Raw genomic sequence first — 23,815 nt, 5'->3', positions numbered from 1 at the left:
GTTAACTGGATAAGAAAGCCGTAAAGCAGGCTTTCACCTCAGGACAGCGTCACTTCTCACAGATACAGAGAGGACTGGAGATGACAAGTTTAACTGACACGGAAATTAAGAATCAATGCCACCAAACAAACAAACTATCATTTAAGGTGGTCTATTATAGATGGAATAATAATACAACTTGCATACCCTTGGTATACAAGGATTCCTTCATTTTGAGAAGCCACAGTCAGCGGGTGCTGTTACTCTGTCGCCCCCCCCCCACCACCCTGGAGGATTCCCTCCCTCCCTTCCTCTCGGGTATTTTCCAGTCAAGAGGAATGTCATCTACTTCCAACCAGTCTACCACCCCCTCCCCTTCTACTATCAGTGGTCTGTGTGAAGACATGCATTGCTTTATGTGTATGTGTTATCTTGCCAAGAACAGCCATTCTTTTAAGATGACTGTTGTCTTCAGTATTGGAAAATATTCCTAACATCGTCCACAGCTCTGAGTGCATCATCAGTCCAAGCCTCTCCATCCCCTTGTGAACTCTGCCTAGTTAGATGTATCTTAACCTTAACCTTGTGCTGGCAGTTTGCCCCCCCCCCCCCACGACCTCTCTACACACATTTATGGCTCTTCTAACTGAAATCAAGATCCGGTACATACACGCAATTATATTTAATGAGAGTCATTATAACTAATGGATTATTTGATTATTATACATGTTATAGGCAGACATTATAAATGATTGTCTTCCTCACATGACCACACAAGGAGCCAGTTGAGGTGGTTCGGGCATCTGATAAGGATGCCCCCTGGGCGCCTCCCTAGGGAGGTGTTCCAGGCACGTCCAGCTGGGAGGAGGCCTCGGGGGAGACCCAGGACTAGGTGGAGGGATTATATCTCTAACCTGGCCTGGGAACGCCTCGGGATCCCCCAGTCGGAGCTGGTTAATGTGGCCCGGGAAAGGGAAGTTTGGGGTCCCCTGCTGGAGCTGCTGCCCCCGCGACCCGACCCCGGATAAGCGGATGAAGATGGATGGATGGATGGACATGACCACACTCAGAACAGTTGTTTCACAACCTATGTCTCTCATCCTGTCTCCAGGTATTTTGTACTTTTCCACTGTCCCATACTGATGTAACCTGTCAATACCAGCTCATCATGTGTTAACAGGAAGGGTAATGATCTAATCAAGCTTACGCACATATTGCAAAGAGCACCATTGATCACCTACTCAAGCATACTCACACACATTTGACATGAGCACAGTTACATTTGTTCCTTACCTACACCCAGATTTCCTAAAACCATGTAACTTATTAGTAATATTACCATATTAAGGCACTTTAGCATGTTCCTTTTTTCATTTCCTCACAGCTACATGCTGACTATGTTTACATGCATGTACAAATGATATTCCCTCAAAATGTTTCCCAACAGATTTCCTGAGTAAGTTGAGTTAGGGCTCCTCCTCCTGACCAGGCCTCAGCCTGACTCCTCCTCCTGACTCGACCTAGTCGCTCCTCCTCAGCCTGGCTCCTCCTCCTGACTCGACTAGTCGCTCCTCCTAGTCGCTCCTCCTCAGCCTGACTCCTCCTCCTGACTCGACCTAGTCGCTCCTCCTCAGCCTGACTCCTCCTCCTGACTCGACTAGTCGCTCCTCCTCAGCCTGTCTCGATGGACACTATGTTCCTATGTTTTTGTGTCTAAGTGACTGATGGGAACAACAATCTTTGACACTGGTCCGGTATTAAGCGAGATCGCTGCAGTCAACAGCGGCAAAACAAGCTACAATGTAAGTTAACAGGGCAGTTGTCCAGTTTGTATTTACCTTCACTAAAGTGCTCGTTTTGCCACTGACAGACTCACATTAATATTCATGCAACATACAGAGATGGACCTTTAAAACCTCTTAAAGACCTTTCTGTTTAACCAGAAACAGCTCTGATGTTGCTAGCACTAAACCCACCAGACTCCATTTAGAAAAACAATACTTTTAGCGTGTACAGAGCCAGAATATTTTACCATGTAAATCTGTAAACTACGCGTTTATTTCAACCAAAACTAGAGTTGTGATGGTTGGAAAAGTGGAAAGACGACCCAAAATGGCTTTTCATAGTTTTATTTAGTTTCTGTCCACTTTGAATGAAGTGTATTGATGTGTTATGAATGCTTATTTACATGGAGTCTGGTGGGTTTAGCGAACGAAAAGATGTTTTTATGTTTCAAAAAAGGATCTTACTCTTTAACAGAAAGGTCGACCGCCTTAGAAATCCTAAACATAAATACGAGCTAGACAACTGTCCTATTAACTTACAGTGCAGCTTGTTTCTCCGCTGCCTGGACCAATGTCAAAGATAGTTGTTCCCATCAGTCACTTAGACACTAAAACATATGAAAGTTCAGGTAGAAAAAAGCGGTAGTTAACCTTTAATGCTGCAAACTGGAATGCTCCAACTAAGTTTTGTTGTGTAATATATGCAATGACAATACAAATCTATCTATCTATCTATCTATCTATCTATCTATCTCCTAGCGGCTCCCCCCCCCCACACAGACACGCACGAGCACCGCGGTGGCTGCAGAGCAATCAGTGGGAATAGAGCATGTTTTAACATCAGTTTGGTCACTTATAGAGCGATCATCAGGCTTTTCTGATAAAGTCAGAAAGTGAACACATTCTCAGAATGTAGTCTTCACTGAGAGTTTGACACTGGTTTATAATCTGTCTTTACAAGCTGTTCTGATTGAACCTTGAATGCACTCATTGGAAGTTGCTTTGGAAAATTTAAAAATGGTTTGTGAACGCCTCAGTCAAAGTGTGAAGCCGTCTCTGGTTTCTGACTCGGCAGTTAGCTCAGGCATTTAGAACAGTGTGTGGCCACGCAGCGCTGGGGGGCGCGGGTGTAGTTCCTGTAAGTTCCTCTTCATCATCATCCTTCTCCTGTGGATTCTCATGTGTTTGTGTAAACCTCCTCTCTGTGTAAAATATTTCTTACAGACTGAGCAGCTGAAAGTTTTTTCTCCTGTGTGAGTCCTCATGTGGTTCTTCAGGGTTCCACTTAGAGCGAAAGCTCTACCACACTCAGAGCAGCTGAAAGGTTTTTCTCCTGTGTGAGTTCTCATGTGTTTCCGTAAATCTCCATTCTCTGAAAAAGATCTTATACAGACTGAGCAGCTGAAAGGTTTTTCTCCTGTGTGAGTTCTCATGTGCGTCTTCAGATCTGACTTGTAGCTAAATCGTTTATCACAACGTGAGCAGCTGAAACGTTTCTCTTCTGTATGCATTGTCATGTGTGTCTTCAGCTTATACTTGTTGCCAAATCTTTTATCACAAACTAAGCAGCTAAAAGGTTTTTCTGCTGTGTGAGTTATCATGTGTAACTTCAGATGTTCCTTCTGGCCAAATTGTTTATCACACTCAGAGCAGCTGAAAGGTTTGTCTCCTGTGTGGATTTTCATATGTTTCTTCAGAGCTGAGTTGTAGCCAAATTGCTTAGTACAAACTGAGCAGCTGAAAGGCTTTTCTCCTGTGTGACTTCTCATGTGTATCTTCAGATGTGACTCACAGTTAAATCTTTTCCCACACTCAGAGCAGCTGAATGTTTTCTTACATCTTGAATGATGTTTCAGGGAGTTTAAAGCTGACTGAGGTTCTCTGGACTCCTTCCAATCAGCACTGTCATCAGTCTTACGTTCAGAAGAGTCTCCAGTCTGGTCTTCAGTCTCTGGTTGTAAAAGAGGATGTGGATGCGAGTTCCTGGCTGGTTCTGGTCCTCCACAGTCCTCTCCATCAGCTTCTGTTTCCATGTGTTGAGTTTGTCTTTGATAAAGCTTTGGGGACTGAGCTTTCTCTTCATCATCTTCACTCTTCACAGGGACAGGAGTGAATGGGAACTTGGTGATATCAGCCTCCTCCAGCCCTTGAAGCTGCTCTCCCTCCTGACTGCTCCACAGTTCCTCCTGTTCCTCTTTAATGTGTGGGGGGGGCTTTGGCTCCTGCTGGTCCACATTTGAGCTACACTCCTGCTGCTCAGGGGGAACCTCTTCTTTAACCACCAACAGCTGCTGCACATCTGCAGGAAACAGGAAACACACAGAGAGACAGCATCAACAGTACAGTCTCTTTTCAAATCTCTTGACATGGTAAAAAAACTGGTATTTCATGTTTCTGCATTATAACTTTCAGCCCGAGTGCTGTAAAGACTGACAATTATACCTGAGGCTTATCTTATTCTTATTTAATGTTCTGGTCTGGTTTGAATCCTACTTAAAGAACAGGGACTACTTTGTGTCTATAGATAAACATCTGAGCGGACAAATATGAAATGCAGAGTTCCCCAAGGCTCCATTCTGGGGCCTCTTCTGTTTAACATCTACATGCTTCCACTGGCTCAGATAACAGAAGACAGTTGCACTGATTATTTGTCTATAAGCATTAACATTTGCTGTGTGATCACATCAACACACAGTCACATGACTTCTCAAACCTGACGGAGGTTCTCCGCTCTCTTTCAAAATGTCACACACGTACCTTCTGTTTTCATGTGTTGAGTTTGTCTTTGATGAAGCTGTGAGGACTGAGCTTTCTCTTCATCATCTTCACTCTTCACAGGGACAGGAGTGAATGGGAACTTGATAATATCAGCCTCCTCCAGCCCTTGAAGCTGCTCTCCCTCCTGACTGCTCCACAGTTCCTCCTGTTCCTCTTTAATGTGTGGGAGGGGCTCTGGCTCCTCCTGTTTCACACTGGAGCTACACTCCTGCTGCTCCTCTTCACTAATAATTACTTCCAGAACGTCTGGAGGTAAATCTGAAACACAGACAGACATTTATTAATATAAATCTTAATGATACCCTTAAAAAAAACTCATGCCTCAACTCTGCTCCGGGTGTAAATGCTGTGTCCGTCTGTCTGAGAAAGTAAGCTGGAAGGTAAGATAACTTGCTGCACCATTTAAAGAGGATGAGGCTCTGCTCAGTTTCAAGCTAGGTTTGGGCCGGTGTAAAAATGTTCTAACCTGTTGATATCAAGCCAAACACCAGACCACTAGTTGACGCACTTGTCTCAGCCGCTCCGGAGTGAGACTGATGAGAGAGTTCATAAGGAGAACGTAGTGACTCCAGACCACATGGTGGCGGTAATGCGCCTCTAAGCCAGGACTTTTACTTGCAGTGAGCTTTAATAACCACTGTATCTGTGTATCGACCATCCCACATTGTCTTTTAGCGGTTTGTCTCAAACATGACAATAAGGAATATACATACAGTCCTACAAAACCGATCTGATATCTGGTGAAATAGTAAGTGCTGTGAAAGTGCAGCTGGTTTCTAGGGACAGCATGGATTTAGCGAGAGCGGGAGATGGCTTCTCAGTAGACAACTTGGTTATCGACATGGGAACGGAACAGACTACAAGTATGATGATCAGCATTCCTGAGGCTGCAACAGCTGCAGCAGGGCACAAGCTGCATATGTGGCTGGGCAAAGGTTAACACACACACGCACACACACACACACACACACACACACAGTGTAAATTCATGAACCGAACCGTGACGCCCTGCACTGCTTTCGGTTCAATCTACAGCATATATATATCTATATGATATACATATATATATATACATGTATATATATATATATATACTATATTAGGGCTGTCAAAATAACTTAATTATTAATTAATTTCGATTAATTAATTTGAGAAAAAATAACGCAGATGAATCCATTCCATATTGAGGTTTGACCCGGAGCCGTTCTAGCACCATTGGACTGTAAAATGAAGGAGGGAGACGAGAATGTTCTGCCTGGATCATTGATTGGAACATTTACTTGTAAAAATCTTCTTCCTGCCAACCCTGGCTACCGAAATCTGGTGCCACCGATAGGGCTGCACGATATTTTGTTTCATCGTCTACATCGCGATGTGCGCATGCGCGATAGTCACATCGCAGGACGTTGCGATGTTGACGTTACAACTTCTTTGCTGCTTGATAAAAAAGTTAACTTTCACTGTTCTCCTTTTCCATGATTGTTACCGACCGACCCTTCCCCTTTAAGACACGTTGTCATGTGACGTAACGTTAGTCAGACGGGGGGGCTCTCCTGTGTGTAGAAAAGTACTGTAAGCGGCAGCTGCCGCTGACACAGTGATGCACATGCTTTTCCATGTAGTGAAGCTCCAGTAGTCAGTGTTTTATGTTCGCTGCAAAGCCAAACTAAATCACCTGATTAATGCAACGTAATCACGACGTCTCCCGGCCATTTTTCACCGCAGAAAGCTGCTACCAGCCAGGCTAAAGCTAACATAGGTAGCCTAAAGAAACAAGGCGTCTGTCCCAACTAACGTTACGGTTAGGGGCCGTGATGCTAGAAACGTTACACTAATCTACAGCAGCAGTCTGTTTCTGATATAACGTCATTTACACTGATTTAAGTGCTCTTGGATACACAGTTTGTTGAAGAGTGTGACATGCAGGCTCAGCATGCTCAGCAAACCACCAATCATCATCTATTTGAATCAATTCATCAAACAACCAAAGCAGCCCCGCTAGTCGACCACAACCTGACATTTAGAGGAAGCAACATGCATATATTAATATCATTCACTTTAGCCTGGATTGATATTATATGACTACATGGTGTCCTGTCAGTCAACCAGTGTATTTCTTCCTAATGTCCCTCTCCTAAATCTCTTCAGAAGAGGAGTCACAGCCTGACTGGCTTTGGTTTTTGTAAAGCATTAAAGTTCAACAAAGACTGGGTCACATAAGAACATTTCCTTTTTCATTTTTATTTATTATCATTATTTTTTTTATTTTCTTTGTAGATTAACTCCGTACAACATCACCCCAGTAGTAGAGAATGATTTAGTATTTCTAAATAGGGCTATTTATGTCCTCTTGTAAAAATTAGTCTTTTTTTCATATCGCAGGGGGAAAAAATATCGCAATGTACGTTTTTTCCAATATTGTGCAGGCCCAGCCACCGATATGTCTGCTCTTCTCTCTGATGCTCTGAAACACAAACACATTTACTTGGATTTAATTAATTGAACTGAAAACTAAAAACCTCAATTACACAATATATGTCTCTGACTGGACAGACAGTCTACAGCTTGCAAATGCTGGACAAAATGAATCAAAGATGTGTTGAGAAAATTAGTTCCATTTATTGAAAGCTTACAGGCCTTTGAAAAGTAACAAACAATGGAGAGTTAAAAGGTGCAGCAAGTGGCCTGTTGTGAGCAGTTTCTTTGACAGCTTTTGTAGCTTGACACTGAACATATGAGGCAGCCAGTCTAGCCACCAGGTAAGTAAACATAGCAGCATGGCTTCTCCTCAGAACACACCGAAGAAACGCCGACTTGAGCGTACGCTCTGCCCGTGTGCGAAACGTAATACGTCTCCATAGCAGCAGGCGGCGCTGCTCTGTATAGTTTCCATTAACAGTCTGATTGTTTCCCAGAAAATGAAAACCGGCAGCTGATTGGACAAACGCGTCACGTGGTCCTTTTTCTCCGGAAATTCACAGCCAGACTGTGATGGCGTCTCGTTCAGAATACGATCTCATATTGGACTAAAATAGTTCACCGAAACGTGATTCTGAAAACATTTTAAGAGAGAAATAGACCGTACAGTTGCTGAATCTGTCTTCATTTCAGATCGACAAAGGTCAGTTTAAAAGATTTTCGTCAGATTTTGAGAGGCTCATCTGCTCGTCATTTCCGGGTGAGTCCCGACTGCCCTGTCTCTGACTGAACATGTCAGGTCGGCCAAAATGAAGGCCGACGGCTCCTCCAACGGACAATGGCACAGAACACACCAAACAGACTCGAGTCACCGACCTCGCCAGATGGTCAGACGGACCATCGATACTTTCCTGGGAGAAAACAATATTGATTTATATCGCAGTATCGATAAAATTGCTCAGCCTTACTGCACATGACGCTAGTTAACACTATACTCAACAGCAGCTAACGTTAGCCTACCGCTAGCTAGTTAACACTATACTCAACAGCAGCTAACGTTAGCCTACCGCTAGCTAGTTAACACTATACTCAACAGCAGCTAACGTTAGCCTACCGCTAGCTAGTTAACACTATACTCAACAGCAGCTAACGTTAGCCTACCGCTAGCTAGTTAACACACTACTCAACAGCAGCTAACGTTAGCCTACCACTAGCTAGTAGCTGGATTAAACAGGGTTAAATGCTGACAGCTAACACTAAACGGTGTAAAGTGTGACTGTGTTTTACTGTAGAGGATTCAACACCGGGATGTAACAATCTGCAGCTGGTCGGAGAAACAACACAGACGGTGTGTTCAATGAAACTGGTAAACTACAGCCTCGTGGTGCATTTGAAGTTATTGTAAATGTCCTTTAAAATCTGATGGTTCAACAGCAATTTACTAGTGAAATAAGTTATTGTTATTGTTATACATTATTATTAATCATTTAATGTTGACCATATGGCCTTAGCAATAAACAAGCCGTTCTTTAATGTCACCAACTGTTGTTTAGTACCCTGTTTTTTCATTTTCTTTTTTAAAAATACTTACTATATATATATATATATATATATATATATATATATATATATATATATACTGTATATGATTTTGTAAATGGTGATCAGCAACCAAATATTGATAATGTGGAAGTTACTGCCTCTTGACTTCTCACTTTTAGCAGAAAACACAAAGGCAGAGTACAGTAACTTCAAGATAGAGATCAAAAGTCAAGTTTGAGCTCAAGATTTATAACGTAGATACACTTCATTACTAAAACATCTAATTGCCAGATTTCCAGTGTCCTACCTATCAGTCATTAAGTCATTTTACTCAGTTCCACACTCTAGCGAGTTAAGGTTGTTTGCCTTCGTAGGGCAGAACTGTAACAGGAACTGATTGGTGATAAGCCGCTTTTGACCGGAGGGATTTTTGCAGTTCCTAGAACATAACGTTCCTAGAACCCTTTTTTTCTCGTGTTCCGACTGGACCAATTTGGGGATTTTTATGTTCCTCTGGCCGCAGTTCCTGTAACTCTTTCAGCTCCTACTTCAGGGCAGGGCCTTTTCCCTTTTCAGCATATGAACCCAGATCAACGAGGATCAGGTTTCTGGTACAGACAGACCAACAACTGGACAATTTTAACACTTTTCACCATCTTATTCATCACTAATTTCACTTCTGACAACGTTTTAGGCAAGAAATGAACTGTTTAGATTTTGAATATCGTTTTCGGCGCTCCATGAAGTGAGGCGACAGCCAGCAGGCGCCTGCCCCGGCCGCTAGCTCGTCGCTGGGCCGGTCGTGCTCAGAGACCCCGCTGTGAGCTGGAGGTCTCTCAGACCGCTCTCGTAAATAAGAGGCTTTTATTTCACCGTTGACAGATCGTTTGTTTAAATATCACAACACATGTCCATCATGAGATTAACGGGAACCTGTAGTTAACTGTCTTTTCGGAGTTAAACTCCACAAGCGTGTCCTGCGGCTAGTTTTAGTCGTGCAACAGAAAACTCAGATTGGACAGATAGTCTAGCTAGCTGTCTGGATTTACCCTGCAGAGATCTGAGGAGCAGTTAACCATAGTCCTCACAAATCCACCAGAGGTTAGAACGCCAACGTCGTCGTGTGTGTCTGTGTGTTTTTTGTGTTGAATCATGATTTTGGCTCCTAACAATCACAAACACAGAGTACTCAGTAGTCTTGTGTTCTGGATAAAAGACAAATTTCTAAAGGGGAAATTCACAGTTTAAGGTGTTTTCACTGTTGATTTGTTGAACTGTTTAACTGTCTTGTAAGTCCAATAATGGCAACGTCTTTCCAACCACAATGAAGAAACGTTTCAAAGCTCTACTTTTACCAGCTATGGAAACAGCTTCTATATCCATGTATACACACATAGCTTCTATATACATGTATACACACAGCTTCTGTATCCATGTATACACACACATAGCTTCTATATACATGTATACACACACAGCTTCTATATACATGTATACACACATAGCTTCTATATCCATGTATACACACATAGCTTCTATATCCATGTATACACACATAGCTTCTATATACATGTATACACACATAGCTTCTATATACATGTATACACACATAGCTTCTATATCCATGTATACACACACATAGCTTCTATATACATGTACACACACATAGCTTCTATATACATGTACACACACATAGCTTCTATATACATGTATACACACACAGCTTCTATATACATGTATACACACATAGCTTCTATATACATGTATACACACATAGCTTCTATATACATGTATACACACACATAGCTTCTATATCCATGTATACACACATATCTTGTATATATTTCTATATATTTCAGATGTAAACGTGTCCCACCTGTCCCCTGGTCCGCTGACAGCTTCCTCTCAGACTTCATGTTAAAGTTCCCCCCGACCTGTTTCAGGAAATACAACAAGACGTTAGCAGGAGCTAGCTGCTAGCGGCTAACCTTAGCTTTAGCACCGACTCCCTGCGACATTAAAAGAGAAAACAAACCTGCTCTGTGTAGCTTTGTTCCAGCTTTTAAAACCACATCCAGCAGTTTGGGACCTTTCTTTCTTCTTAAGAAACTAAACACTGGCGCCTTTTACTCCGCCGTCCTCATCACGATGTGACACACAAACAGTTAACGTTAGTTCCGGGGACGGACGCTATTACGGGTCGTACCAACAACTTCCGGGCAGATGTGTCACACTCTGGCTGCGTCCGACGTCCCACCACACTAACATGTTGATTTAGGAGCTGAAGCAGTCTGTCTGAAACCTTTAGTATGAAAGCAATAGGACGTGAGTTACATACTATACCCTGGCATAAATATCCCACGGTGCAGTGCGGTAGTAACAGACAGACAGAGACCGAGGTGCTGTGTGACGTCGGCGTGGTCTAGTCATTGACCTCTTTCACTCATTGAGGCGTTATCTGGCGGAGAGAAGGCGAAGCCTGAAACTACGTCTTCAGTGGTGAGGAGGCTCTCGGGAAGTGACGTTGAAATTGCAGCTCAGTGCGTCTAAAAAGATTAATTTCTATAAAAGTCTGTTGAACGATAGTTTAACAGACGCAACCTACATCACCGGCTCAGTCCTGTACACACACACAGAATCATCACACACACACACACACACACAGACACACATAATGAGCGTTTGGTCCTATTTCTAAAGCAGAATGAATACAGTTACAGCTGTAATGCTGCTAGAATCAGATCCCTAACCCTCCTGGTGTCCTCTGTGGGTTTCTGTCAACCACATTACAAAACAATAACATGGATGGTTCCCTACGACGCTCTTCACACGTAAAAGGATCAGTTCACTACTTTCTTTGAATTCTAAAGCATTGATAACACTTTCACAAAATTGGTAAAAGAACATTGAAAAAAGTGACAGAAATCAAAACTATTCACACATTTGGGACGAAGTCTTCAATAAAAGTTTTGGATATTCTGCTGATATATGCTGACGAGAGAGAGAGAAAGAGACAGAAGATACTGCTGAAGAGAGAGAGAGAAAGACAGAAGATGCTGCTGGAGAGAGAGAGAGAGAGAAAGACATAAGATGCTGCTGAAGAGAGAGAGAGAGAGAGAGACAGAAGATGCTGCTGGAGAGAGAGAGAGAGAGAGAGAGAGAGAGAGAGAGACAGAAGATGCTGCTGGAGAGAGAGAGAGAGAGAGAGAGAGAGAGAGAGAGAGAGACAGAAGATGCTGCTGGAGAGAGAGAGAGAGAGAGAGACAGAAGATGCTGCTGGAGAGAGAGAGAGAGAGAGAGACAGAAGATGCTGCTGAAGAGAGAGAGACAGAAGATGCTGCTGAAGAGAGAGAGAGAGAGACAGAAGATGCTGCTGGAGAGAGAGAGAGAGAAAGAGACAGAAGATGCTGCTGGAGAGAGAGACAGAGAGAGACAGAAGATGCTGCTGGAGAGAGAGAGAGAGAGACAGAAGATGCTGCTGGAGAGAGAGAGAGAGAGAGAGACAGAAGATGCTGCTGAAGAGAGAGAGAGAAAGAGACAGAAGATGCTGCTGGAGAGAGAGAGAGAGAAAGAGACAGAAGATGCTGCTGGAGAGAGAGACAGAGAGAGAGAGACAGAAGATGCTGCTAGAGAGAGAGAGAGAGAGAGAGAGAGAGAGAGAGAGAGAGAGACAGAAGATGCTGCTGGAGAGAGAGAGAGAGAGACAGAAGATGCTGCTGAAGAGAGAGAGAGAAAGAGACAGACAGAAGATGCTGCTGGAGAGAGAGAGAGAGAAAGAGACAGAAGATGCTGCTGGAGAGAGAGAGAGAAAGCCAACAAGAGCGAGTCAATACGTGCATAAAGTCACATAGCTACATTAAGAAATGAAAACATGAAGTAGAAGTAAAGTGAGATTAGGTTAAAAAGATGATAAAATGCTATCGTTTCGTATCGTATGTGAACATAAAGGACGGTATGATCATAAATAAGTACAGCGTGAAAGAATATATATACACACACATTTTATTTGATCAGTAAATGACATTGAGAGACCTGAGCACAGAGTGAAATACCAAACATAAATACAATCAAATGGAAATGGAAAGAAAGACAGCAGTATGCACGCATAACTGGAAAAAATGTATTTCAGTATTTCATACAAATAAGTTAAGAATGTAAAAACCCATTTATAAAACAACTGTGGGCCCTATTTCAACGATCTGAGGTCACGGCGTGAAGCGCCTGGTGCAGGTGTGTTTAAGGCGTGTCTAAATCCACTTTCGCTAGTTTGACGGCGGAAAAAAAGGGTCCGTGCGGCGGGCGAGTGGTTCAGAAGGGTTGTACTTAGTGTCTTCATTAATTCATAGGTGTGTTTTGGGCGTACTCCCCACACACATGCCGGCTCGAAGCACACACAGGCGCACAAGTACAAACACCAGGCCACTTACGTAGGCTACGGCGAAAGCTCTGCGTGGAGTCCTGTTAGCGGTTAATCTTAATTTGTGTTATATTTACGATTGTTTTTTGTTTTATTTGGTACAAAGATTCCAGATCGGCCCATCTAAGCTTTCATTTTCTCAAAGGCAGAGCAGGATACCCAGGGCTCGGTTTACACCTATCACCATTTCTAGCCACTGGGGGGCCATAGGCAGGCTGGGGGAGCTCATATTAATGTTAAAAAACCTCATAAAGTGAAATTTTCATGCCATGGGACCTTTAAGTTTTATAGAATAATAATAATACCACTAACTTCGCTGCTACGGTCCAAACTGTAACAGTTACATGGAGTTTATTCATGTAACATGCTAAGACATACTGGTCTTTAATGTCCTAGCTTTAATGAACGTGGACTAACAACAGACTGTTTGATGACACTGGGATAACGTTACTGATAATACAGTCAGATCGAATCGTCTAAGATTAGCTAACGTTAATAAAAAATGTCATGAAACGACACCTCTGGTCGCTCCGTTGGGTCGCTAGTCCCGTCACTTATAATGTACGGACAATCTGACCCAATATGGCTCAGTTTTTTTGTATGTATCTTACTCTATCAAGTGGTAAAAGAGCTTTAGAGAAGTCCATACTGAGTTAACGTTATGTTATCCAGTCTGGGGAAAAGGATAGTTACCCCCCACGGCGACTACGCCACAAGCCCCGCCCCCCAGCTATGACGAGTCACCAACCAAGTATAGCGCAGTCTACCTGCCATAAATCATTTTGTGACTTTGCGGGAAAAATGTAGCCTGGCTCCGCCCTCCTACGTACTTCCGCTCAATTTTCATTTTCCTTCGGTACACCGTCTGGGTTTGCGGTATATTCTTGGGTTTTCTCCGACCAAATCTTTGCCGGTCCAATCAGCGAACAGAGGGAGGGGCTGAGAACGATGACGTTGAGGTCGTGCTCTAGTTTGAGTTGTAGTTCCGTAATGGCGGCGGAGTACAATGCGAGCGAAGCCATTCGGTCCGTTGTGTCAACGCTGCAGAATATCCAGAAGTTAAAGCCCAAGCAAGAACAATCTTTGCTGAGTTTTGTTGGTGGCCATGATGTTGTGGCCCTCCTCCCCACGGGGTTCGGGAACAGTTTGATTTTCCAGCTCGCTCCGTTAGTGGTGAAGGAGTTGGCTAAGGCTAACGCTAGTGATGCTAAGCTGACGCCACGACCAAACGTTAGCGATTGGTTACGGCAGATCCAGAGTGGCTCTGGGCAGATCCAATAGTTTTAAACTTCAACAGAGTACCCGCCTTCTCCTCAGTTTGACTCTGACGAAGCCGTGACGACAGACGGCCAACACATTTATGTCTTTTGACATCAGAACGCCAGGCAAACCTTTGGTCGCAAACACTGCAGCTGAATCTTTTCTCTCCTGTGTGCATTGCCATGTGTTCGGTCATACTTCCTCTATTTGTAAAGGTTTTAGCACAAACTAAACAGCTAAACGGTTTCTCTCCAGTATGAGTTCTCATGTGTCTCCTTAGAGATGACTTGCGGCCAAATCTGTCTCCCACACTCAGAGCAGCTGAATGTTTTCTTACATCTTGAATCATGTTTCAGAGAGTTTAAAGCTGACTGAGGTTCTCTGGTCTCCTTCCAATCAGCACTGTCATCAGTCTCAGGTTCAGAAGAGTCTCCAGTCTGGTTTTTAGTCTCTGGTTGTTAAAGTGGATGTGAGTTCCTGGCTGGTTCTGGTCCTCCACAGTCCTCTCCATCAGCTTCTGTTTCCATGTGTTGAGTTTGTCTTTGATGAAGCTGTGAGGACTGAGCTTTCTCTTCATCATCTTCACTCTTCACAGGGACAGGAGTGAATGGGAACTTGGTGATATCAGCCTCCTCCAGCCCTTGAAGCTGCTCTCCCTCCTGACTGATACACAGTTCCTCCTGTTGCTCTTTAATTTGTGGGGGGGGGGGGGCTGACTGGCTGGCTCCTGCTGGTCCACTCTGGAGCTACACTCCTGCTGCTCAGGAGGAACATCTTCTTTAACCACCAACAGCTGCTGCACATCTGCAGGAAACACACACAGAGAGACGTTAACACAGACACAGCGAGACAGCATCAACTACAGATTCTCTTTTCAAATCTCTTTACGTGGTAAAAAAAATGGTATTTCATGTTTCTGCATTCTAACTTTCAGCCTGAGTGCTGTAAAGACTGACAATTATACCTGAGGCTTATCTTATTTAATTTTCTGGTCTGGTTTGAATCCTACTTAAAGAACATGGACTACTTTGTGTCTATAGATAAACATCTGAGCGGACAAATATGAAATGCGGTGTTCCCCAAGGCTCCGTTCTGGGGCCTCTTAAACTCTGTTTAAGAAGCTACACTCCTGCTGCTCCTCTTCACCAACAATCACTTTAAGAACGTCTGGAGGTAAAGCTGAAACACAGACAGACAGCTGTTAATGGGAGTCTCAACAATACTTTGCTAATTAGCTGATTTCACTCTGATAAGGACGCAGCTTCATAATGAAATCATCTGATTTATCCCGGGTCCCCAAAGGTCATCATACAAAACTGAGCTGCTACACTACCACCCTTGAATAAACTAATTCCTCCACTCTGCTCCGGCTGGTGGTCAAGATGAAAACTGAGCTGAAGGAAACATTTGAGAGCACAGAGCCAAACTCAAGGCCCGCGGGCCAAATCTGGGCCCTTGCAAATTTTGATCTGGCCCCAATATCAATTTAGGTTCACAATGAATTTTGGCCCAACTAGTTGTGCGCCAAACCAAAAAGACAGGAAACTGTTTTTTACACTGTAATTACGCAACACTAAGAGCAGATTTAGGCAGATTTGCCGACTTTGAGACTTTGATTAATTTATCTGGTATCTTTAAAAGGAAAAACAGAATGGTGAAAGTCAAGCACTGATCTGTTCAACCAGCAGTTATTACAATAGATACACAAATAATCACAAACAACTGCTCTTTAAAGTATAATAGAATTTATTTAACTTCCAAATTATTAATCGTCAATAGCTCTTCAATCAATAAACCTATATACTTGTTACAAACTACAACAAAAGCAAAACAGACATGTAGCAGACATGTCTCTGTGTGTGTGTGTGTGTGCGGAAAAGGGGGGGTGACAAGACCGCGGGGATAGCTAAACCCCGCGATATCAAGGTGGCGGATGACACACCACGAGAGCCAAGATGGCAGGTTATGGAGCTGGATGCAGCCCCATGTGGCTATGGGCTAGCCGTTTAGCTGTTCAACGCACGTGTATGCGCGTTTGTGTGTGTATGTGTGTTCGGTTAGTGTGGAAAAGAGGATAGAAAAGCACGTTTAGAGACAGAAACACTTGGGAGTCTTGATCTTCAAAGTTCTGACAATAACCACCCTCTTGTTCACTCAGGACTCCTCATACTCTGCTTCTGACTGGCTAGTAGTCCTTACCTAGGTACTGTCAGGGCACGCCCTCAAACTCTGCTCCTGACTGGCTAGTAGTCCTTACCTAGGTAATGTCAGGACACACCCTCAAACTCTGCTTCTGACTGGCTAGTAGTCCTTACCTACAGTAGGTACTGTCAGGGCACGCCCTCATACTCTGCTTCTGACTGGCTAGTAGTCCTTACCTACAGTAGGTACTGTCAGGGCACGCCCTCATACTCTGCTTCTGACTGGCTAGTAGTCCTTACCTAGGTACTGTCAGGGCACGCCCTCATACTCTGCTTCTGACTGGCTAGTAGTCCTTACCTAGGTACTGTCAGGGCACGCCCTCATACTCTGCTTCTGACTGGCTAGTAGTCCTTACCTAGGTACTGTCAGGGCACGCCCTCATACTCTGCTTCTGACTGGCTAGTAGTCCTTACCTAGCTACTGTCAGGGCACGCCCTCATACTCTGGTGCGGTAATTGTAGGAGCAGGGGAGGTGGTCAGGTTGTTGTAAATGGTGTTGATTTTGGATTGAAAAAATGAGAGAAAAGAGTTGCATTTGTCCACTGTGAAGATTGTAGAAATGTCGTCAGGGGGGTTAAGAAGTTTGTTTATTGTAGACAAGAGAGTCTTGGAGTTGTTGGAGCCGTAGTGTATGAGCTGTGAGTGGTAGTAGGACTTTTGACATCAGAACACCAGGCAAACCTTTGGTCACAAACACTACAGCTGAATCTTTTCTCTCCCGTGTGCATTGCCTTGAGTTCGGTCATACTTCATCTATTTGTAAAGGTTTTAGCACAAACTTAAAGGGATACTTCACCAATTTAGCGTTAAACTTTGTATCAGCAGAAACAAGGCAAGGCAGCTTTATTTGTATAGCACATTTCAGCAACAGGGCAATTCAAGTTGCACGGTAGTATTTTTGAATGATCGTGCTTCCCTCCCTCATGTCCCCCTGAGACGAGAGATCTCTGTATTGTGGGTCTGGGAAAAAAATCTTCTGATGACGTAAAACGAAGATTTTTGCGTCATTGGAAGGTTTTTGCCCAGAGGCTATGGACTACAGCCAGTACTAGGAGCTACTTCCGCATAGCCCATAGGGGGTTGGACTGTCGACTTTTTCCGAAGACTGCCAAGGAAAAAACGAGCCATCTTGAATTCTCGCTTAGCTTCTCAGCAGCAACTGTTAGATTTATTCATCCCGAAGGAAATTTTAGAACAACAATTATGTGCATTCAAACTACCGCACAGCCAAAAACTAATTTTCTGGCTTTTCTCGGCCTAGAAGCCACCAATTTCTAAAAAATGTTTACATTTCTACTACATAAGTGACCCAATTTAAAGATATATTCATCTTTTCCAATGGTGAAATATCCCTTTAACAGCTAAAGGGTTTCTCTCCTGTGTGAGTTCTCATGTGTGCCTTTAAACTTCCTCTCTGTGTAAAGATTTCTTACAGACTGAGCAGCTGAAAGGTTTTTCTCCTGTGTGGATTCTCATGTGTGCCTTTAAACTTCCTCTTTCTGTTAAAGATTTCTTACAGACTGAGCAGCTGAAAGATTTCTCTCCTGTGTGAGTTGTCATGTGTCTCCTTAGAGCTGACTTGCGGCCAAATCTTCTCCCACACTCAGAGCAGCTGAAAGGTTTCTCTCCTGTGTGGTGGACCATGTGTCTCTGTAAACTTAATTTCTGTGTAAAAGCTCTACCACACTCAGAGCAGCTGAATGGTTTTTCTCCTGTGTGAACTCTCATGTGTGTCTGTACACTTCCACTCTGTGTAAAAGATTTCTTACAAACTGAGCAGCTGTAAGCTTTTTCTCTTGTGTGACATTTCATGTGTGTTTTCAGATCTGCCTCACAGGCAAATGTTTTCCCACAGTTAGAGCAGCTAAATGATTTCTCATCAGCACAGCTTCTCTCATCTGACCGACGCTGTCTTGTCTCCTTCCAAAAATCACTATCAACACTGTCATCAGTCTCAGGTTCAGAAGAGTCTCCAGTCTGGTCTTCAGTCTCTGGTTGTAAAAGTGGATGTGAGTTCCTGGCTGGTTCTGGTCCTCCACAGTCCTCTCCATCAGCTTCTGTTTCCATGTGTTGAGTTTGTCTTTGATGAAGCTGTGAGGACTGAGCTTCCTCTTCATCATCTTCACTCTTCACAGAGGACAGGAGTGAATGGGAACTTGGTGATATCAGCCTCCTCCAGCCCTTGAAGCTGCTCTCCCTCCTGACTGCTCCACAGTTCCTCCTGTTCCTCTTTAATGTGTGTGTGTGGGGGGGGGGGGGCTCTGGCTCCTGCTGGTCCACACTAGAGCTACACTCCTGCTGCTCCTCTTCACCAACAATCACTTTAAGAACGTCTGGAGGTAAAGCTGAAACACAGACAGACAGACGTTAATGGAGTCTCAACAATACTTTCCTAATTAGCTGATTTCACTCTGATAAGGACGCAGCTTCATAATGAAATCATCATGATTCATCCCAGGTCCCTAAAGGTCATCATACAAAACTGAGCTGTTACACTACCACCCTTAAATAAACTCATTCCTCACTCTGCTCCGGCTGGTGGTCAAGATGAAAACTGAGCTGAAGGAAACATTTCCGAGGCCCGAAAGTTTGATCCGGCCTGAATACCAATTTAGGTTCACAATGAATTTTGGCCCAACTAGTTGTGCGCCAATCCAAAAAGACAGGAAACTGATTTTCACACTGTAATTACGCGACACTCAGAGCAGATTTAGACTTTGATAAATTCCCCCAAAAGCAGATAGTTTCATATGCAGGCTGTGAAACAGGCTGCTGGGAGTCAGCGTTGCGGTAGCTGCTTATAAAAATAAAATCTTTGTTTTGCTTGATTTGCTAAATTCTACAATGGCTAAGAAACTTTTTTGCAGACTTTTTTAGGGCTTGAAGTCGACTAAGCTGTAAGTGAGAAGACTATGTGAAACTTGCAATGACATGTTAATAAACTATAAATGTCTGGCCCTTGATGTGATTCTCATTCCCTGTGTGACACCCCTGGCTTAGAGTATGTGTCAACTAGGGCTGGGCAATATTTCAATATTATATCGATATCGTGATATGAGACTAGATATCGTCTTAGATTTTGAAGAATTGTAATATCGTTACATGGTAAGTTTAGTCTTTTCCTGGTTTCAAAGGCTCCAAATACAGTAAAGTGATGTCATTTTCTGAATTTACCAGACTGTTCTAGCTGTTCTATTATTTGCCTTTAACCACTTAGTCATTACATCCACATTATGATGGTTATTTATCTAACATCTAAATGTGGAAGATATTTTGTGAAAGCACCAATTGTCAACCTTACAATATCGTTGCAATATCGACATCGAGGTATTTGGTCAAAAATATCGTGATATTTGATTTTCTCCATATCGCCCAGCCCTAGTGTCAACTACCACTGACATCTGGACTAGCCACAATACAAGCTTTTTAGGCATGACTGTGTCATGAACAAGCTCAAAGTCAAGACAAAAGAAGGGAGACCACACAGAATTAAGGATTAAATTAAAGCCAATTAGCTGTAATAAATCTAACTGAAAACTAGTGATCGACCGATTATCGGCCTGTTTTTTGGCAGTTTGCAGATTATCTGTACTGGCGTTTATTTGCCTGATAACCGATAAAGTTAACGACCACATCATCACATACCCTTCACCATACCTAGAGATTAGCATGGTTTTATATCAGTTAGCCTAATAGCTGGTTTGATTGCATTGAGAGATGATTTTATGGAAAGCACCCCATGCCAATCTCTAGGTATGGTGAAGGGTATGTGATGATGGGGGGGTATGGTGAAGGGTATGTGATGATGTGGGGGGTATGGTGAAGGGTATGTGATGATGGGGGGGTATGGTGAAGGGTATGTGATGATGGGGGGGTATGGTGAAGGGTATGTGATGATGGGGGGACCAAGGGAACTTTATCAGGATCATAGTATCCTAGATCCATGAAATAACTGGCCTTTCAAAATAAAAGTTTGCCTGCCTCTATGGGAATTTAACATAGGGGTGTACTGACTTATGCCCCCTGTATTTTAAGGAAAAACATTTATTTATTCACGATACATTATTATATTATAAGAAAATTGGTGTCCTTAAAGGTTGGATTTTTCCTCATTTTTTTAATTAAGGCATTAAGATCAATTTCCAAAAGATAGATGTTTATTCCTCTTTTTAGTCAACTTTAGCATGGGTGTGTAAACTTATACTGAGCATTGTATGTTTCCATCCACATGTTTTTATGCGACTTAAGCGATGTCGAATAAAAAATGCCTTATTCCTTCTTCAACGCAGGAACCCTGTCACGACAATGGTCAAAAAGCCTTGAAGGCTTAAAGACTTCGAAAAAAGCAAATAAAAACAGTTGATTACTGACATTAAGACAAATATCTTTTGTGTTCCAAGTTTTTAGAATTTGTATGTTTAAATATGCAAATTAGGTATGATCTCATTAAATATGTGCTAATTTGCATATATTTCCACAAGAGAAATCTGAACACTGGATAAAGCCAGATTCAAATTTCTTCTTTTATTTTGTTGACATATTAGAGTCATAAGGGTTTTACCGAGGGGATTTTGGTGTCTTTTTATCAGAAAATAATAATAAAAATACTGTCAACAACCATAAAAAAAAAAATCCAAGAATCCTGAATATACACAGGAATACAACTGGAAGGTTTGGTGTATTTCAGTGTTGCTGACATGGAGATTTCTGACTCAGAGTATGAGATAAAACCCATTTTGAGAAAGATTTGTACTGTAAATATTCATACTTTTTTAGTGGAAACAACTATTTACAGACACAATATCTTATCAAATCATTAGCAACAACAATATAAACCACCTAAAACACATCAAAACTTATAACAGCATTTATGGCCTTTATGTCTTCTATTTATATGTTTTACGTGAGGTGTGTGCACAGAAATGGATCATAAAGTGTCTGTGTACTTCTTTAAATGAAACTACCGATACACAGGAAACGACTTAATGACAGTTGTTGTGAGCGTGTTGGCAGTTTGATGTTGAGAGTTTGCGTTTTTATTTCTTGTTTCCTCTGATAACACCTGACAGTAAATTTATGTTTCACAGCTCTGTGACAGTAGGTTGATGTTTCACAGCTCTGTGACAGTAGGTTGATGTTTCACAGCTCTGTGACAGTAGATTGATGTTTCACAGCTCTGTAGGTTGATGTTTCACAGCTCTGTGACAGTAGATTGATGTTTCACAGCTCTGTAGGTTGATGTTTCACAGCTCTGTAGGTTGATGTTTCACAGCTCTGTGACAGTAGGTTGATGTTTCACAGCTCTGTGACAGTAGATTGATGTTTCACAGCTCTGTGACAGTAGGTTGATGTTTCACAGCTCTGTGACAGTAGATTGATGTTTCACAGCTCTGTAGGTTGATGTTTCACAGCTCTGTGACAGTAGGTTGATGTTTCACAGCTCTGTGACAGTAGATTGATGTTTCACAGCTCTGTGACAGTAGATTGATGTTTCACAGCTCTGTGACAGTAGATTGATGTTTCACAGCTCTGTGACAGTAGATTGATGTTTCACAGCTCTATAGGTTGATGTTTCACAGCTCTGTGACAGTAGATTGATGTTTCACAGCTCTGTGACAGTAGGTTGATGTTTCACAGCTCTGTAGGTTGATGTTTCACAGCTCTGTGACAGTAGGTTGATGTTTCACAGCTCTGTGACAGTAGGTTGATGTTTCACAGCTCTGTGCCGGCTCCAAAAACAACAATCCCAAAGCAAAGTTACAAAACATGCTCTCATATACATTAGAGAGATACCTACACTACCAGTCAAAGGTTTGGGGAAATTTCCAATTTCCACTCCATTATAGACAGAATACCAGCTGAGATCATTGTTTTTTTAACCAGAGCAGCAGTTTTCTGATTACATTATGTGTTTACATAATGCAAAAGGGTTCTCGACTGTTGGAGAAAGCAGTGGTTGATCTTTAATGCAATATCTACATTGCCCATCATCAGCAACCATTCATCCAATGTTCAAAAGGCACCTTCTGTTTACTAATCTGATTAATTTTAAAAGGCTAACTGAGAAAACATTGGTTTTGCAATTATGTAGTTTTGTATAATGTAATCAGAAAACTGCTGCTCTGGTTAAAAAACAATGTAACTGATCTCAGCTGGTATTCTGTCTATAATGGAGTGGAGTGGAAATTTATAAGTGACCCCAAACCGTTGACCGGTAGTGTATATAGCAAGCACATTAACTCCTCCTTTCAGTGGCAGTTTTTAATTGAACAACCCTGTGCATATTGCACAAAATGACATATTGCACAACCCCAATAGCCTACATTGTAAAAAATGACATAATGCACAACCCCAATAGCCTACGCATTGCACAAATGACACGTCTTCATAACCTATGCAGTACACAATGACATATTGAACAATCCAACAGCCCATGTATTGCACTACCAATATATTGCATAACCCCAATAACCTACTTATTGCACGATGACATAGTGCACAACCCAGCCAGCCTACATGTCAGTGTTGATGAGCGTAATGGACATAGTTAAACTGTGTAGACGGAGGTTGGGGGAGGGGGGAGTGGTTGGATTACTCTTTGTGCATTGTAGGAAAAACATGCTTCTGGGAATCTTGACACAGTGAAGAAAGTGATAAAAAGTCATGGTATAGTATGTCTAAAACAGTCATTTCCTGCATTTTGATACACTTTTATGCACCAATTCACAGCTGAAATACCTTAATTTAGGCTATTCAAAGAAAAAACACAGATGACAATTCATAATATGTCAAAAATATAACGGAAAGTATGCTGTTGCGTTTCTTAGTGGGTACTTTTTTCGACATACTATATGTACTGTTTCTGTTCTCCCTTTGTTTGGACGCAGTGAGGACCATGTGCAGGACTGGATGGAAGAGTCTGGTGTAAACCTTGACGTGTGGAGGGCAGGAATACTACATACTAGCCGGGATCCTCCAACAACAACAGGAGGAATATTATGGTGTGTAGAAGCTGCTGAGCAACACGTTGCCAGGGAAACGTGTTCTGTAGCTTCAGGAGCTAGCTGCATGCTAACAGCTAACAGGCTAACGTTAGCTTAGCGTGACTGTGAGAGCAGTTCGAGAGCAGACTAACCTTCTCAGACACACACACACACACACACACACACACACTTTTATATATAAGATAAAGTTAGCACGCTGATAAAAACACATTAGCTGCAGGAGCTAGCTGCATGCTAACAGCTAGCAGGCTAACGTTAGCTTAGCGTGATTATGAGAGCAGTTAGATTGTCAGACTAACCTTCTCCCCGCAGCTTGGTCTCCTCCGTGTGTTCCCGGTGTCGCTCCATCTCTGATCAACAAACTAAGAAACGCTGTTTGGGATTCAGCTAACACCGGGAAACAACAACAACAAACACCACTTCCCCCCCGG

The 23,815-nt window shown here is 42.6% G+C and overlaps 2 protein-coding genes across 2 annotated transcripts; both read right to left on the bottom strand.

Annotated features, from left to right (window-relative positions):
* Window positions 1-2,523: 2,523 nt before the first annotated feature.
* LOC144528571 (uncharacterized) lies at window positions 2,524-10,691 on the bottom strand. Its single transcript, XM_078267245.1, has 4 exons — window positions 10,537-10,691; window positions 10,378-10,435; window positions 4,521-4,799; window positions 2,524-4,062 (listed from the first exon to the last, which is right to left on the bottom strand). Exons 2-4 carry the CDS (start codon window positions 10,415-10,417, stop codon window positions 2,852-2,854), a joined length of 1,530 nt encoding a protein of 509 aa, XP_078123371.1. The 5' UTR covers window positions 10,418-10,435; window positions 10,537-10,691; the 3' UTR covers window positions 2,524-2,851.
* A 7,036-nt stretch (window positions 10,692-17,727) lies between these two features.
* On the bottom strand, window positions 17,728-23,774 carry LOC144528583 (uncharacterized). The gene is made up of 2 exons (XM_078267258.1): window positions 23,684-23,774; window positions 17,728-18,725 (listed from the first exon to the last, which is right to left on the bottom strand). The coding sequence occupies exons 1-2, from the start codon at window positions 23,730-23,732 to the stop codon at window positions 17,782-17,784; spliced, it is 993 nt and encodes a 330-aa protein (XP_078123384.1). The 5' UTR covers window positions 23,733-23,774; the 3' UTR covers window positions 17,728-17,781.
* Window positions 23,775-23,815: the final 41 nt, after the last annotated feature.

This window comes from Sander vitreus, chromosome 14 (genome assembly GCF_031162955.1).
Source record: "Sander vitreus isolate 19-12246 chromosome 14, sanVit1, whole genome shotgun sequence".
NCBI lineage: Eukaryota > Metazoa > Chordata > Actinopteri > Perciformes > Percidae > Sander > Sander vitreus.
Note: the sequence above shows the minus strand (reverse complement) of the source record. Positions and strands in the feature narration are given on the sequence as shown.